At 41.9% G+C, this 17,099-nt stretch overlaps 1 protein-coding gene across 4 annotated transcripts in view; it reads left to right on the forward strand.

The window, feature by feature from the left end:
- MYO1B (myosin IB) overlaps positions 1 to 17,099 on the forward strand; it is a 194,660-nt gene that overhangs the window by 149,683 nt on the left and 27,878 nt on the right. For all 4 annotated transcript variants that reach the window (XM_055122358.1, XM_055122357.1, XM_055122359.1 and 1 more), the window contains exons 16-20: positions 2,341 to 2,541; positions 3,755 to 3,981; positions 13,414 to 13,614; positions 15,677 to 15,770; positions 16,772 to 16,921. In XM_055122358.1, the coding sequence (XP_054978333.1) occupies positions 2,341 to 2,541; positions 3,755 to 3,981; positions 13,414 to 13,614; positions 15,677 to 15,770; positions 16,772 to 16,921 (873 nt within the window). The remainder of the gene's footprint in view (positions 1 to 2,340; positions 2,542 to 3,754; positions 3,982 to 13,413; positions 13,615 to 15,676; positions 15,771 to 16,771; positions 16,922 to 17,099) is intronic.

Consider the following 17,099-nt stretch of genomic DNA (forward strand, 5'->3'; position numbering starts at 1 on the left):
GACGTGTAAAGGTTAATTTCTGTGTGAAAATGTGGAGACTTATTTTATGCTCAGGTTTTCTCACTTCTGGCTTTTGTCATCACAAAGTAATTTGAAACAATACAGGACCTCTTGTCCTACAGTCTGTTTAGCTGTCAGTGGTGGGTGTTAGATTTCAAGATTGCAGGCAGTCTCTAACTGTCCAGAAATCACTCCCTATTCATCTTAACAAATCCTTTACATAACTGTAATCTGCGAATATATTTTCCCTTTCTTTTTAGAAATAGTCCTGAAACTTTTGATGAAATGCAACATTAAAAACAATAGGTCATTACTATTTCCAATTTAAAAAGTCACTTTGCTTTGAGAATTTTAAACAGGCATTAGAATGTGGCTATTGCATTTCCACCTAAGCAATTCAGAACTTTAGTCTAGGGGCTGGAGCGATAGCACAATGGGTAGGGCATTTGCCTTGCAGGTGGCCGACCCGGGTTCAATTCCCAGCATTCCATATGGTCCCCTGAGCACCGCCAGGGGTAATTCCTGAGTGCATGAGCCAGGATTAACCCCTGTGCATCACCGGGTGTGACCCAAAAAGCAAAAAAAAATAAAAAAGAACTTTAGTCTAAAGTCTAGAAAAATCACCACCAGATTTTTCTGAAAAGTTTTCTGGTAAATTTGGTGACCAATCATTTACTTTGCAAAGTAACATCCAGAATTCATGACCAGCATGTTTTCCACCATAAACAATGCATAGCCCTTAATGATTTCCCTTTAGAAGCAGAATTGTGTTCCTTTAAAAGGAGGAAGGCCCACATATGATGGTAAAACACTTAATTGAAGAAAATTACCTCAGGCAGAAATCCCCTTGTCTATATGATTGAAGAAACTCATGTTCATGTAGGAGCCTGGTTGAGTAAAGGAAATACTTCCTTCCAGCATGAAGCAACAATAATGTTTATTCTGGGGCTCTTGTGAACCATGTGATTTCTAAGAGTCCACACTTCCCTCAGGTTTGTGTGGAATGAATAAATATAAGCCAGAGGATGTCAGGGCCTTGTGTAGAGAAGGGACAAGAAAGGGGTGGAGGGGACTTTGCCGTGGTGGAAATGGGTGGGGTTGTTTGTGCGTGAAATGCATTGTTATCTTTGGAATTGAGACATGGGGCCCTGGGGGTGCTTTAAGGAACAGTCACCTTAATTTTGTTCAGTAGAAGACTCACAATTTTTTAACTGGACCCACTGCTTTTTTTTTCTTTTTTTTTTTTTGAGTCAGGCCTCTCGATGCACAGGCGTTATTCCTGGCTCTGCACTCAGGAATTACTCCTGGTGGTGCTCAGGGGACCATATGGGATGCTGGGAATCAAACCCGGGTTGGCCACGTGCAAGGCAAATGCCCTACCCGCTGTGCTATCACTCCAGCCCCTGCTTTTTTTTTAATGAATATGATCAACAACGACGACGACGACGAGAGAATGAATATGATCATGGAATCTAAATACACATAAAATATATTCTCGTGTTAAACATCCAAATATTTGGAAATTTGGGGCTGGAGTGATAGCACAGCGGGTAGGGCGTTTGCCTTGCACGCGGCCGACCCGGGTTCGAATCCCAGCATCCCATATGGTCCCCCGAGCACCGCCAGGAGTAATTCCTGAGTGCATGAGCCAGGAGTGACCCCTGTGCAGGTGTGACCCAAAAAGCAAAAAAAAAAAAAAAAAAAAAACCAAATATTTGGAAATTCTATATGGATAAATTATATTCAAAACAGAGACTTTTGAAACATAACTTGATGGCATTGGCCATTAAAGGCTGCATTCTAGATCATGTCATGATCTTTCTTAGATGATAAGCTTTCATTTGAACAACAGAAACAACTTGGCAACATCTGAAACCAATTTCTTTCTCAAGCTATACCTTGAATAGCAGTAATTTGTGACTTGTTGGTCACATTACAAACACTTGTCACCTTTGTTTCTTGGCTTTTTTTTTAGCAGTTTCTTCTTTGAGCTCTAACTTGCCTTTTTCACTTAACAGTATGAATTTTTGTTCCCCACCAGTTGAAGTGGCAGAGGTGATCCATGAATCCCGTTCTGGGGGAAGCAGATGGGAGGGGAAGAAAGGCCCATCTGGACTTAACCCGGTTCCCTCCAACCCCAGCACACACACCTGAGACACCTCAGAGGAGGAGGGACTGCGGGGGCTTATTCTGTTGTCCTGATGCTCTGCTTTTTGTGGAAACTGGGTGGAATTTTCTGGTGACTTAAGCTGATTGTGTTCGGTGGTGCAATTAGGAATAATCACAAAACAATGCATCGAGGAAGGAAGGAAGGAAACCTTTTTATTTCCGTTCTCTCAGAACACGAATGGGATCCTGGCCATGCTGGATGAGGAGTGCCTGAGGCCAGGCACGGTCACCGATGAGACCTTCTTGGAAAAGCTGAACCAGGTCTGCGCCACCCACCAGCACTTTGAGAGCAGGATGAGCAAGTGCTCTCGCTTCCTCAACGACACGTCCCTGCCTCACAGCTGCTTCAGGATTCAGCATTACGCGGGCAAGGTATAGGGGAGCCGGAAGCGCGCGGCCTGGCTGCTGGGTCCTCCCTTGGGGAGGGGAGCTCTCAGAAGTGCCCACTTGTAAGGGTAAATCGAGTCACCAGATGGTAGAATCAATTCATGGTCAGTGGCATGATGTGGAATAAAATGCATATTGCTGCTGAGCGGAAAAAGGAAAACCGAGGGGCTTTATGAAATTTGTTCAAAAAATGATTTTTTTCAATTACCTTCTATCTCTAAGCTACCCAGGGTGGGGGGCGGGGGAATCTGTCAATAGATCAATAGCAGTAATAGAGATTTTCCAGTATAAATTAGGAGTCATTAAGGACTGAGAAAGATACTATGTATTTAGAAAAGAATAATGCATATAATACCAGTTTTATTATTTATTTTGAAATACTAGAGGTTGGAGGGTGAGTGTTCGAACATGCACAAAGCCCCGAGTTTGTTCTCCAACCCCACAGGGACTCTTCCCCTAGCACCACCGAGCATGGCCTTGGTGCTCCCTGAGCACCATGGGTTGAGCTCCACTAAAAGTAGCCCTGAGCCCTGACTATTGCCTGCTGTGGTTTTTATTAAATATTGGGACACCATAGTGGTTTTTTTTTTCCCCTTTCTTTTCACTAACCTACACTATTAAATGACAGTTTTCTGTATGGAAAGATGAGTCAGATGGCTGAGCACATCCATGCTTTCTTTGCATGTAGAAGGCCTGGTCCCTGGTACCACGTGTTCCCCAAATCCCCAGTGGGCGTGATCCCATGCACAGAGCAAGGAGCAGCTCCTGATCACCTCCGCCCCCAATGAAAGATAAATAGATAAATACGTTCTGGTCAGTTTCTCTGCTGACTTAGGTGTCTATGAAATATAGAATTGGCATGGGTGAGCTAAGGAAAATAAAAAGTAAAACCCTCAAAACTATGCGCAAACACCAGAGAAAACGAAAAATCTTTGAAAATGTTATGATAACATTTTTGGAGTTTATTCTTGCAAATCCTGAAGGGTAATGGGATTTATTCCGAACCCTTTCCGGGATGTAGACAGATGGAATTTATATTTGGCGGCTAATTCAGTATTCGAATGTGACTAATGTGTTGAGGATTTGCTGATGGAGAAGCGAGGCTAAAATACAGATATCCTTGGAATATTTTTGAACGTTTTTTGACACTTGCGTGTGCATCTTGTCAGCCACCGTCTCGTCTGCTGGCTCCTCTTAGGTGCTGTATCAGGTTGAAGGATTTGTGGACAAAAACAATGACCTCCTCTACCGAGACCTATCCCAAGCCATGTGGAAGGCCAGCCACACCCTCGTGAAGTCTTTGTTCCCCGAAGGGAATCCTGCCAAGATCAACCTGAAGAGGCCGCCTACAGCAGGCTCACAGTTCAAGGCCTCCGTGGCCACGCTGATGAAAAACCTGCAGACCAAGAATCCAAATTACATTAGGTATTTCCACACATCAAATGCTTTGGATAGCTCCGTTGTGAGCGCCCTCCTCAGAAGGGTCATTTTCCTGTTTGCTTAAGCCCGAGTGTGGCCCAGGCAAAGATAGTTCACAGTACCGATAGCTCAGTTGCTACGCTGTCAAGCTTGTTATAAAAATGCTTAGTGCTCCTTCTTGCCCCCGCAAGTAAGGAGTTTCAAATAAGGAGGAAAAAAAGCCTGTGAGCGGAGATGGAAATAGAGAAATTGGGATGTTGGCATGGAATAGAGGTTCTCAACTTTCTGAGTGTGTATGTATACATATGATAAATTAAGCATAATGTGAATTTTTTCTGGTACCGGGTTGTTGTTTTTTTATTTTTTAATTAGTGAGTCACAGTGAGGGTACAGTTACAGATTCAAACATTTTGTGCTTGTTTTTCCCTCATGCAGTGTTCGGGAGCCCATCCGCCCACCAGTGTCCACCACCACCAATGAACCCAGTATCCCTCCCATCCCCCAATCCCATCCCCCCACCCCACCCCGCCTCTGTGGGAGGGCATTCCAATTTGTTCTCTCTCTCTCTCCTTTTGGGTGTTGTGGTCTGCAGTAGGGGTATTGAGTGGCCATCATGTTCGGTCACTAGTCCACTTTCAGTGCGCATTTCCCTTTCTGGTAAGGGTTTTATCTCAGATTTGTTCGATTTATTTCAGACTCTTGTTATATTATCCTAAACATGGCATCAAAGCTACTGGGACTTTAGTTATGACTGTGGTATTAAGGAAGTATGTACCTCTTTCTTTTTTTTTTTTTTTAATTTATTTATTTTTAATTAGAGAATCACCGTGAGGGTACAGTTACAGATTTATACACTTTTGTGCTTATACTTCCCTCATACAAAGTTTGGGAACCCATCCCTTCACCAGTGCCCATTCTCCACCACCCGTAAACCCAGTGTCCCTCCCACCCTCCCCAATCCCATCTCCCCCCCACCCCACCCTGCCACTGTGGCAAGGCATTCCCTTCTGTTTTCTCTCTCTAATTAGCTGTTGTGGTTTGCAATAAAGGTGTTGAGTGGCCGCTGTGCTCAGTCTCTAGCCCTCATTCAGCCCGCAACTCCCTTCCCCCACATGGCCTTCGACTACAATGTAGTTGGTGATCGCTTCTCTGAGTTGACCTTTCCCCAGAACGTGAGGCCAGCCTCGAAGCCATGGAGTCAACCTCCTGGTACTTATTTCTACAGTTCTTGGGTGTTAGTCTCCCACTCTGTTATTCTATATACCATAGATGAGTGCAATCTTTCTATGTCTGTCTCTCTCTTTCTGACTCATTTCACTCAGCATGAAACTTTTCATGCCCATCCACTTGACTACAAAATTCTTGACCTCCTTTTTTCTAACAGCTGCATAGTATTCCATTGTATAGATGTACCAAAGTTTCCTCAACCAGTCATCCGTTCTGGGGCATTCGGGTTTTTTCCAGATTCTGGCTATTGTAAACAGTGCTGCGATGAACATACATGTGCAGATGTTGTTTCGATTGTACTTTTTTGCCTCTCTGGGATATATTCCCAGCAGTGGTATTGCTGGGTCAAATGGGAATTCAATATCTAATTTTTTGAGAGTCGTCCAAATTGTTTTCCAGAAGGGCTGAACCAGTCGGCATTCCCACCAGCAGTGAAGAAGGGTCCCTTTCTCCCCACATCCTCTCCAACAGCGGTTGCTTTTGTTCTTTTGGATGTGTGCTAGTCTCTGTGGTGTGAGGTGGTATCTCAAAGTTGTTTTGATCTGCATCTCTCTGATGATTAGTGATGCAGAGCACTTTTTCATGTGCCTTTTGGCCATTCGTATTTCTTCCTTGGTAAAGTTTCTGTTCATTTCTTCGCCCCATTTTTTGATGGGGTTGGATGTTTTCTTCTTGTAGAGTTCAACCAGTGCTTTATATACCATTGATATCAACCCCTTATCTGATGGGTATTGTGTAAATATCCTTTCCCATTCTGTGGATAGTCTTTGTATTCTGGTCACTGTATCTCTTGCGGTGCAGAAGCTTTTTAGTTTAATGTAGTCCCATTTGTTGATCTCTGTTTTTACTAGATTGCTTAGTTCCGTGTCACCTTTGAAGATACCTTTATCTTCAATATCGTGGAGGGTTTCGCCGACCTTGTCTTCAATGTACCTTATGGTTTGTGGTCTAATGTTGAGGTCTTTAATCCATTTTGATCTGACTTTTGTGCATGGTGTCAGGTCAAGGTCTAAACCCATTTTTTTGCATGTGGTTGTCCAGTTGTGCCAGCACCATTTGTGAAAGAGGCTTTCCTTGCTCCACTTCACATCTCTTGCTCCCTTATCAAAGATTAGATGGTCATACATTTGGGGTTGTGTGTAGGGATATTCCACCCTGTTCCATTGGTCTACGGCTCTGCCTTTGTTCCAGTACCATGCTGTTTTAATTGTTACTGCTTTGTAGTAAAGTTTGAGGTTGGGGATGGTGATGCCTCCCATCATCTTTTTCCCAAGAATTGTTTTAGCTATCCTTGGACGTTTGTTATTCCATATGAATTTTAGGATTGCTTGATCCATTTCTTTGAAGAATGTCATGGGTATACTTATAGGGATCGCATTGACTCTGTATAATGCTTTAGGGAGTATTGCCATTTTGACAACATTGATTCTCCCTATCCACGAGCAGGGTATATGTTTCCATTTCCTCATGTCCTCTTTGATTTCATGGAGTAGCGTTATGTAGTTTTCTTTGTAAAGGTCTTTTACTTCCTTGGTTAAGCTGATTCCGAGGTACCTGATTTTCTGGGGCACGATTGTGAATGGGATTGCTTTTTTCATGTCCCTTTCCTCTGCCTCATTGTTTGCATATATGAAGGCCATGGATTTTTGGGTATTGATTTTGTAGCCTGCAACTTTACTGTATGTCTATTGTTTCTAAGAGTTTCTTAGTAGAGGTTTTAGGCTTCTCTAGATATAGTATCATGTCGTCTACAAATAGTGAGAGTTTGATTTCTTCCCTTCCTATCTGGATGCCCTTAATCTCTTTTTCTTGTCTAATAGCTATCACAAGTACTTCCAGTACTATATTGAAGAGGAGTGGTGAGAGTGGGCATCCTTGTCTTGTGCCTGATCTCAGAGGAAAGGCCCTTAGTTTTTCCCCGTTGAGGATAATGCTTGCCGTAGGCTTGTGATAGATGGCTTCGACTATCTTGAGGAAAGTTCCTCCAAACCCCATTTTGGCGAGGGTTTTCATCATGAAAGGATGTTGGATCTTGTCAAATGCTTTCTCTGCATCTATTGATATGATCATATGGTTTTTATCTTTACTTTTGTTGATATGCTGGATTATGTTGATTGATTTCCGAATGTTAAACCATCCTTGCATCCCTGGGATGAATCCCACTTGGTCGTGATGTATGATCTTTTTGATGAGTTGTTGGATCCTATTTGCTAGTATTTTGTTGAGGATCTTCGCATCGGTGTTCATCAGGGAAATTGGTCTGTAATTTTCTTTCTTAGTGGTGTCTTTGTTTGCTTTTGGTATTAGGGAGATATGTGCTTCATAGAAACTGTTTGGGAGAGTTCCTGTTTTTTCAATTTCCTGGAAAAGTTTGAGGAAAACAGGCAATAGGTCTTCTTTAAATGTTTGGAAGAATTCGCCAGTGAAACCATCTGGGCCTGGGCTTTTGTTTTTGGGGAGGTTTTTGATTACCGTTTCAATTTCCTTAACATTGATGGGTCTATTCAGGTATTCCAGGTCTTCTTTCTTCAGTGTTGGGAGATTATAGGAATCAAGGAATCCATCCATTTCTTTTAGGTTCTCCTTTTTTGTGGCGTAAAGACTTTCAAAGTAGTCTCTAATGATCTTTTGAATCTCACTGGTTTCTGTTATGATGTCCCCCTTTTCATTTCTGATTCGATTTATTAGAGTTTTCTCTCTTTCTTTCTTTGTGAGACTTGCTAGCGGTTTATCAATCTTATTTATTTTCTCAAAGAACCAACTCTTTGTTTCATTGATCTTTCGGATTGTTTTTTTGGTTTCGATGTCATTAATTTCTGCTCTAATTTTTATTATTTCTTTTCTTCGGTCTGGTTTGGGGTCCTTTCTCTGGTCCTTTTCTAGGGTCTTGAGTCGTGAAGTCAAGCTATCTATGTGGGTCCTTTCTTCCTTCCTGAGGAATGCTTGGAGAGCTATAAATTTTCCCCTTAACACGGCTTTAGCTGCGTCCCATAGGTTTTGGTAGCTCGTGTCTTCATTCTCATTTGTTTCTAAGTATCTTTTGATTTCTTCCTTGATTTCCTTCTTGACCCACTCATTGTTCAACATGGAATTGTTTAATTTCCAGGTGTTTGATTTGATTTTCCGTATTTGTGGGTGGTTAGCTTCTATCTTCAGCGCATCGTGGTCTGAAAAGATGGTTGATACAATTTCTATTTTTCCGATTCTATTGAGGTATGTTCTGGGGCCCAGTACATGGTCTATTTTTGAAAATGTTCCATGTGCACTGGAAAAGAATGTGTATTCTTTCTTTTTGGGGTGTAAGGCCCTGTATAGGTCTATTAGGCCTCTCTCTTCAATTTCTTCATTCAGAGTCAGTGTTTCCTTGTTGAGTTTTGTTCTTGTGGATCTATCTAGAGGTGATAAGGCCATATTGAAGTCTCCGACTACAATTGTGCTGTTAGTGATGTCCTCTTTGAAGTCTGTTAGGAGTCGTTTTAAATATTTAGCCGGTCGTTTGTTAGGAGCATATACGTTTAAGAGTGTGATTTCTTCCTGTTGTACATATCCCTTGATAAACAGAAAATGACCTTCGCTGTCCCTTTTGATCTTTTTCATCCTGAAATCTATGTTGTCGGATACCAGGATGGCCACTCCAGCTTTTTTAAGGGGGTTGTTTGCTTGGAGGATTGTTTTCCATCCTTTGACTTTGAGTCTATGTTTACTCTGTTTGTTCAGGTGTGTTTCTTGCAGGCAACAGAATGTTGGGTTTAATTTCCGGATCCATTTAGCCACTCTGTGTCTTTTGATAGGTGCATTTAGGCCATTGACATTGAGAGAGATTATTGTGATGTGGTTTTGTGTCATCTTTCTGTGGGATTTGTTGTTCTTATGGGGCTCCTCCTTGTCTTACAGTAGCCCCTTTAGACCTTCTTTCAAGATTGGTTTTGAGTCTATGAAGTTCCTGAGCTGTTGTTTATCCGAGAAATAGTGTATGGTTCCTTCGAGTTTGAGTGAGAGTTTAGCTGGATAAAGTATTCTTGGTGAGGCATTCATTTCATTGAGTTTTTTCACTATGTCCCACCATTGTCTTCGGGCTCGGAGGGTTTCTTCTGACAGATCGGCCGTAAATCTGAGGGGTGCTCCTTTGTATGTGATTTCCCTCTTTGACCTTGCTACTTGTAGAATTGTGTCTCTATCTACAGCATCCGCCATTCTGACTATGATATGCCTTGGAGTCTTTTTATTTGGGTCTCTTTTTGCTGGCACTCTTCGGACTTCTTGTATCTGGACGCCTGCCTTCTCCAGCTCTGGGAATTTCTTAGTGATGATGTCTTTGACTATGTTTTTTTCATTGGGGTTACTTCCCTGTGGTTCTGGTACTCCAATGATTCTTATGTTGTTCCTCTTGAAGTCATCCCCCAGGGCTCTGATTCGCTCTATAGCCATTTTGAGGTCTTTCGCCATTATTTGTTGCTGTCTGCAAGCTTTCTGCAGCTCATCCTCAAGCTCGCTGATTCTGTCTTCGGCTGTAGTCATTCTGCTGTTGAGGGCATCTAGTGAGATTTTTATTTCATCTACCGATTGCTTTATTTGTGAGACTTCCGTTCGAAGGTTTGAAATTTCTGCTCTCATTTCTGCTCTCATTTCTTCCTGTATTTTCTTGGTAGACCGTTCCAGCGCTTGATTCATCTCCTCCCTTAATTTATTGGATGTCTGTTCCATAGTTGCTTGGAGTAGGTCGACTCTCCTCCATATTTCCTCTCTGAATTGTTTATCTGAGAGGTCGTAGATGTTGGGAGACTCTTTTGAGATTTCTAGTATCTTTTCTTCTCCCTCTCTTCGTGGAGGGGATTTTTGCTGTTTCTTCATATTGTCACGGAAGTGCAGAGTTGGAACCTTGTAGTTATTTATTCCTCTTCCTTTTTGTGGGAAGAAGGGGCTCCGATTGTGCTAAACTTCCCTTATTCACTGATAGCTTTTATACTGTCAGCCTAAGCTAATGGCTATTTTGCGTAAATGTTTGAGATCGCAAAAGTGAGTTTTCAAAGGAATACACAGTACGGATTGAGCTGAGGTAGCAAAGAATAACTGCGGCCGCGTTAGCGTTGGCCGCTCTGAGAGGAGGCCACGCCCACTTTAGACCACGCCCACTAAGACACAGGCCACGCCCCCAGTGTCTTCCTGTTGATGGGGGGGACGTGCGCAGTTACAAGCCGGTTCGGGAGACGGGGTGCGCTGGGCGAGCAGGGAGTGACATCAGAAACTCGGGAGACGCAGACGGCAGCGGGAAGTGGGGGAAAGGGAGGGCGTGCCCGAGGGATGGTCCTCGTACCTGATGGACGTGCGCAGTTACAAGCCGGTTTGGGAGACGGGGTGCGCCGGGCGAGCAGGGAGTGACTTCAGAAACTCGGGAGACAAAGACGGCAGCGGGAAGTGGGGGAAAGGGAGGGCCTCAGGGAGTTCTTTGAAGGAATGAATTCTATCAATTGTGGCCAAAGGAGAAGGCATGGAATGGTAAAAAAAAATAAATAACTGCGGCCGCGTTAGCGGCCGCCGCTCCGGAAAGAGGTCACGCCCGCTTTTAGGCCACGCCCCCTGAGATGAGGACACGCCCCTAAGCAGCAGAGTGGGGATTGGTCAGGATCGGACGGCGGCGGCGGAAAGGTGCCAGGCAGGGGCTTCAGGAGAAGCCCCGAGCCGCGGCGGGCAGGGGGCGGGGAGGGGGCTTCTCCGCGCTGAGGCAGGCTCTCCCTGTACCTCTTTCTTTCCTGTGAGAATGACAGCCTGGTGAAAACCATGGTTCCTAAAACAATTTTTTTTTTAATGAAAGAAATTTCCTTACAAAACATTTTCTAATTTACCTTTTTTTTTTTAATCCATTTCAAAGGCATCTTGAATGGGGATATCTCAAGATTCAGTGAAGACCAGTTAGCCTTAGATTCTGGCATAGCCAGCATACCTTGCTTTTAATTAATATGGGCACTTTGAATTGTTTCTGGTTTTTTTGTTTGTTTGTTTCCCAAAGTGGCCACACTTCAGTTTCTTACAGACAAAGTGTGTGACTGTGGTGAAATGTGTATATGTATTGAGGGTGGTGAGTGTATAGGAGGTAAGTGTCTAACAGTTCAGATTTCCCTACACACATACACAGCTGTATTTTCTTTGCAGATTCCGTTATGAGAAAACTAATGTGAAGAACATAACTGATATTTATTTCTATTGGTAACATGTATAAGTAGAAAAGATCCCTATGTTTGGATGTAGACAGTTTAAAATATTGATTCTATAAAGATCCTGATTTCAAAGAGGGAAATAACAAGGAAACTCTATAATCAGTTACTTTTGTCATTCTCAATTAAAGGGTCTTTAGGAAATACTTAACTGTTTCTTGGAGATATAATTTGCATTGTATTCATAGACCCTAGAGTGGCTCAGTTATTTTTTCTATATTTCTATATATATTTCTATATTGATTACCACCAAGACATGGAAGAAGTTTACCTCTTAAGAAACTTTCTTCATTCCCAGGACTTCCCTTTTATTTTAATTGAATTCTAAGGTGGTTACTATATTATCATAGGGATTTTTAATCTAAAATCTTTTGAGTTTCAGATTTTATATTAAAGTGTTTTTTCATATTGATATGCCATTGTTATAGCACCATATATTAAAATATAAAAATCATATTTTTTGAAGTAAATCGATTTTATTTGGAGGGTTTTTGAGGGGGAAAGAGAGTGAGAGCGAGAGAGCGAGAGAGAGAGAGAGAGAGAGAGAGAGAGAGAGAGAGAGAGAGAGAAACATGCGCAAGAGAGAACGCAGACTTCTCCAAGAGTGGAAGGAGTACCCCTACACACACCCCAGCATTAGACAGGAAATCATGAAAGTACACATCTCAAGAGGGGAGATGCAGGTGACACAAGTATTCGGCCATATGGGCACAAGCAGCACATGGACTCAGGCAGCATATGCGCTAAAAATCATTTTTTATTCAGTTGTGTTGATGCCTATGTTGGAAATCAATTGAATGTAACTATAGGGGCCTAGGTTAAAATTTACTAGTCTGTTACACTGGCATAAGTGTTTTGTTTTGGTTTCGATTTGGGCGACACACCAGCAGGGCTCAGGGATTAGTTCTGTCTCTGTGCTTAGTGTTTTTAATCTTTTTGCTGATAGTACAGTAATGTCTGTGAATCTTACGATACAATTTGTTGAATTTTTTTGTATTCTAGTATAGCATCATCCAGTTTCCTAGTGTCCTTCCCTCTCAGTCCCCACTGTCTCTCTTCCCAGAAATATGAGCAGCACTGATTTTGAATCACATCTTTGTTTTGTGATTCAAAACACTTCATCCAGGTGGAGTCATACGCTGTTGTACCCTTTCATGTTAGACTTCTTTCACCCAACATGACACTGTCATTCATATAATTGTAGATGCTAAGATTTGAGGGGTTTTAAACTGCTATGGGTGCGGGTTATTTTTAGGATACTGTAAAATTTTTGAAGTAGTTTTTAAAAATAAGTTTCCTAAGAATCGCAACTATAATGGGATCTTGAACAGCATGGATATTGAGGCACTATTCTTCTCCTCTGTGGTTGAAAATCTGCTTAAGACTTTTAGCTTCCCTCAAACTTAAATACTACTGATCATTTTGACTGTATTCTGATTACATCAGCAGCTAGTTAACATATACTTTGTTATGTGTATCATATATCATGGACTGGAGCGATAGCACAGCTGTAGGGCATTTGCCTTTCACACGGCTGACCCATGTTCAATTCTTCCGCCCCTCTCTGAGAGCCCAGCAAGCTACCGAGGGTATTGTGCCCGCATGGCAGAGCCTGGCAAGCTACCCGTGGCGTATTGGATATGCCAAACACGGTAACAATAAGTCTCACAATGAGAGATGTTACTGGTTCCCTCTTGAACAAATCGATGAGCAACAGGATGACAGTGACAGTGATCATATATCATAGTCTTAAAGTAAGCTAATGAAAAGAAAATGATATTAAAAGCATGAGGAAGGAAAAATACACATTCATAATACTATACAGCATTGACAGTATTGCATGTTTCTGTCCTTAAAGGAGAAGTGGGCTCCTCACAATTCTAGCAACATGTTCTTCAAGATCATTTATAATTATCAGGAAACAGTTGTATATAGTTTATAGAATCTGGGCAGATCCAGAGAAGGTGGGATTTAAAGCTAAAATCTTTTCATCTTTCAGGTGTATCAAACCAAATGATAAAAAAGCAGCACACATCTTCAATGAGGCATTAGTGTGTCATCAGATCCGATACCTGGGTCTTATGGAGAATGTCCGAGTGCGGAGGGCAGGCTATGCCTTCAGGCAGGCCTATGAACCTTGCCTTGAGAGATATAAAATGCTTTGTAAACAAACGTGGCCTCATTGGAAAGGACCTGCAAGGTAAGAAGTACATCGATCGTATCTAATAGAAAAAAAATTAAAGTCCAGAAATTATATATTGTTTTCTTTACTGGCTGAAGGGCCAAGCCATTTCTGGGCATATTTAGTGTTACCTCGATTTGGAACTTTCTTCCATGGGCATGTCATTTTGTGCTCATTCTTGATTATTTGTGGAGGACTCGGTATTTCTTTTCTCCACTCCTTTTCATAGTTCTTGTTACTACAGTGACTGGTTTGCTGGTGGTGCACCAGTTTGAATTCATTTTGTTGTGGTGGTCATGGCACCAGGGATTCCCCTGCAGGGCTGCTGCCATGTGGAGCCCTGCAGAGAATAGAACTTAAGCTCCGTATCTTTGGAGTTGTGGACATGTCGTACCCCTTAACCCACCCCTGGGCCTTTGGTATCTTAAAGGTCATAACAGGACTTATCAAATCCACATTTTCATTATGTATGTTGATAGAAACTAAGGGGTTTTTTTTTCCCACAAGTTGGGAGAGGGGGTTTGTATTTGTTAAATGCCTTTGTGTATAAACCAGTTAGAAGAGGGGTGGAGTTTGAAGCATCGGGGGTAAGTACTCTCATCTTTCTCCTTTCATCTCTACTTTCCATTTTCCTATGGAGATGTGTAAAGTCAGTGGGTGGGGGAGAGACGCACCTTTGCCTGGGCCAACACAGGGTAAGAAGCGGATGCAGGAATATGGATTAGATTAGTGTTTCCCAGGTGGACAAAGTTTCCCCAGGAGTGTTTGGAAATTCAAGGAGCAGTTGGAGGCTGTTTTCTGATTGTTTGTGTAAAGAAGGTAGATTCCTAGGGGAACACTGGGAGTTGTTTGTTTGTTTTCTAAAAGTAGGCAATAGAGCAAATAAGCTTGGGAGGCCACTGGTTTGGATTGTCAGTGTTTATTGCTAGTAGTGGAACTGGATTGGAAATGATGACTTCGGCGTAGAACTCTGCTCATCCCCTCTGAATTACACTACCTGGCCAGGCCAGACAAGTGTCCCTCTGCTCTGTAGGTCTTTTAGCTATACCCACACAGGGTAACTTTATGTTCCCTTTACCTGAAGCAGTGCTCTCTTCTCTGCAGGTCATAGATGCTCTCCCAGGATGAGTTCAGGAGGGCCTGAATATCCATTATTGGAGCAAGGCAGGATGGAGGGTTTGCCTTTTACTATGTAGTATTGCTGGGACTGGCCTTCCACTGAAGCATCATCATCATGGGTGTGCTGCCTGATGCTTAAATTCCGTATCAAAATAATGGAGACGTAGATGCCTTTAGCCAATACAGCTCATTTTCAGGGTATTATGGTTAGCATGTGCCTAATCTACTTTTGATGTATTCACTCCCTACTTGGCACCTTGTCTTCACATTGCTTGGATAATATTTCATTTTCTGGAGCGGATGTCGAAGCTAACCTCCAGGGTAGCGAGGTCGGAACAGACCCCAGGCCCAGTTTCTTCCACATAAGACCTGCTTTGTATGATGCCCAGTTGTCTTGCCACCTAGTGTTCCTCAGACCATGTCTGTATTCTCAGGAGCAGGAGCAATGCTTAAAATATTTTCAAGTATCAGGGCCAGGTGCAGTGCATGTGGTGGACCTGGGTTTTGATCCTCGGCATCCCATTTGGTCCTCTAACCACTTTCAGGACTAAGTTCTGAGTGCAGAGCCAGGAGTAAGTCCCGAGCATTATCAGGTCTGACCCTAAAACAAAAAACAAACAAAAAAAAATTTAAAAAATAAAATGTTTTCAAGTCTGAATCTGGCCCTGAATGGTATATTGTCATGGGTATATATGATGCAAATCACTGCCTTCGAGAATGAAATCGAGACATTCGCTTTAATGTCAAATGATCTCAGATTTTGTAGTTACGAAGCCAACTTTAGTATTTTAGCTTTTACAATATTTGCGATAATTTGTGGAATTTCACTTGAAAATTCCTAGAAGCATGCTTTCTGTAATGAAACCGTATTTTTTTGCCACCACGAACCTGATAAAATGATTTAAAGTTGTGATAAACTAACTTTGTAACTCAGAAAACTCAATTTTTTTTATATATATAGAGCTGGTGTGGAGGTTCTTTTTAATGAATTAGAATTTCCTGTAGAAGAATATTCCTTTGGTAGATCAAAGATATTCATCCGAAACCCAAGAACAGTAAGTAATTAAAGCCTTTATGCTCTGAACCTACATCACAGTTATGTAAATATGGTCTTAAAAGCAATTTAACTATAATTTTGTTGAAGATCGAAATAAAAATTTTCATATTCTTTGTTTATTCACAACTGTCCAAGAGGTGGATGAGGAAGGATTAGTATAAATTTAGGGGTCTTTTCTCTGAACTATCAAAGTCTTTTTGAACTAATAGTTTTCTCAACACTTAATGATCTCATAGAGTATGATATCTATCATATCTCTATATCTATATCTATCAATGTATGTTGATACAACATTGACACCTCTCTCATTTGAGGGAAATTTAGCCTATATTTCTAAGTCTGAATTGCACAGTAATTTTAGAAAAGATAGGACTCTTATTTAGAGATAATGAAAACCTGCAGTATAATTAGGGTAGCTCTTGATTTGATTTGTAAATTTGGAAAATTTAGAATTAGGATAGAAATGTGGCCAATGAGGGGGCTGGAGCAATAGCACAGTGGGTAGGGCATTTGCCTTGCACGCATCCGTCCCGGGTTTGATTCCCAGCATCCCTGAGCACCGCCAGAAGTAATTCCTGAGTGTAAGGTCAGGAGTAACCCCTATGCATCACCGGGTGTGACACCTCTCCCCAAAAAAAAAAAAAAGAAATGTGGCCAATGTTTCTTTTTTTTTTTTTTACCTTCACACTATCTATGAGGATACAGTTATCAATGGGAAACATAGGCCACATTTCCCATTGATAACTGTATCCTCATAGATAGTGTGAAGGTAAAACTATGCTCAGATCTTCCCTTTGATGATTTATCATCAATTCTGAATCACCAAGTGTAGAATATGGATCTTGCACTCATTCATCAAAATGTATTTAATAGTTTTTCTTTTCTTTCTTGCTGTGTATGGTTGACTTCAACCCCATGTCATTTTACCTCCTAAACATATCTTTCATGTATGCCATAAGTTTGGGGTAGAGTTTTGATATATTTACCATTTCTTATTAGTTATTTAAGCTAGAAGACCTGAGGAAGCAGCGACTTGAGGACTTGGCCACTCTCATTCAGAAGATTTATAGGGGCTGGAAGAGCCGCACACACTTCCTGCTGATGAGAAAAAGCCAAATCGTGATCTCTGCCTGGTGTAGGAGATACTCTGTAAGTGTGTGGCATTCTTCACCTGTAAAACAACACTTGATTGCAGATCAGTATCGTAAACTTACTATGGCATAACTGTTACATATTTTGTTCTCTCAATGACTTCGTGAATGTGTCCTCTTGTTCCTTATTTTTAATAGCCACCCCCAATAGTGCTAAGGGGCCCTGGGATCACTCT

This window comes from Sorex araneus, chromosome X (assembly GCF_027595985.1).
Source record: "Sorex araneus isolate mSorAra2 chromosome X, mSorAra2.pri, whole genome shotgun sequence".
Classification (NCBI taxonomy): domain Eukaryota; kingdom Metazoa; phylum Chordata; class Mammalia; order Eulipotyphla; family Soricidae; genus Sorex; species Sorex araneus.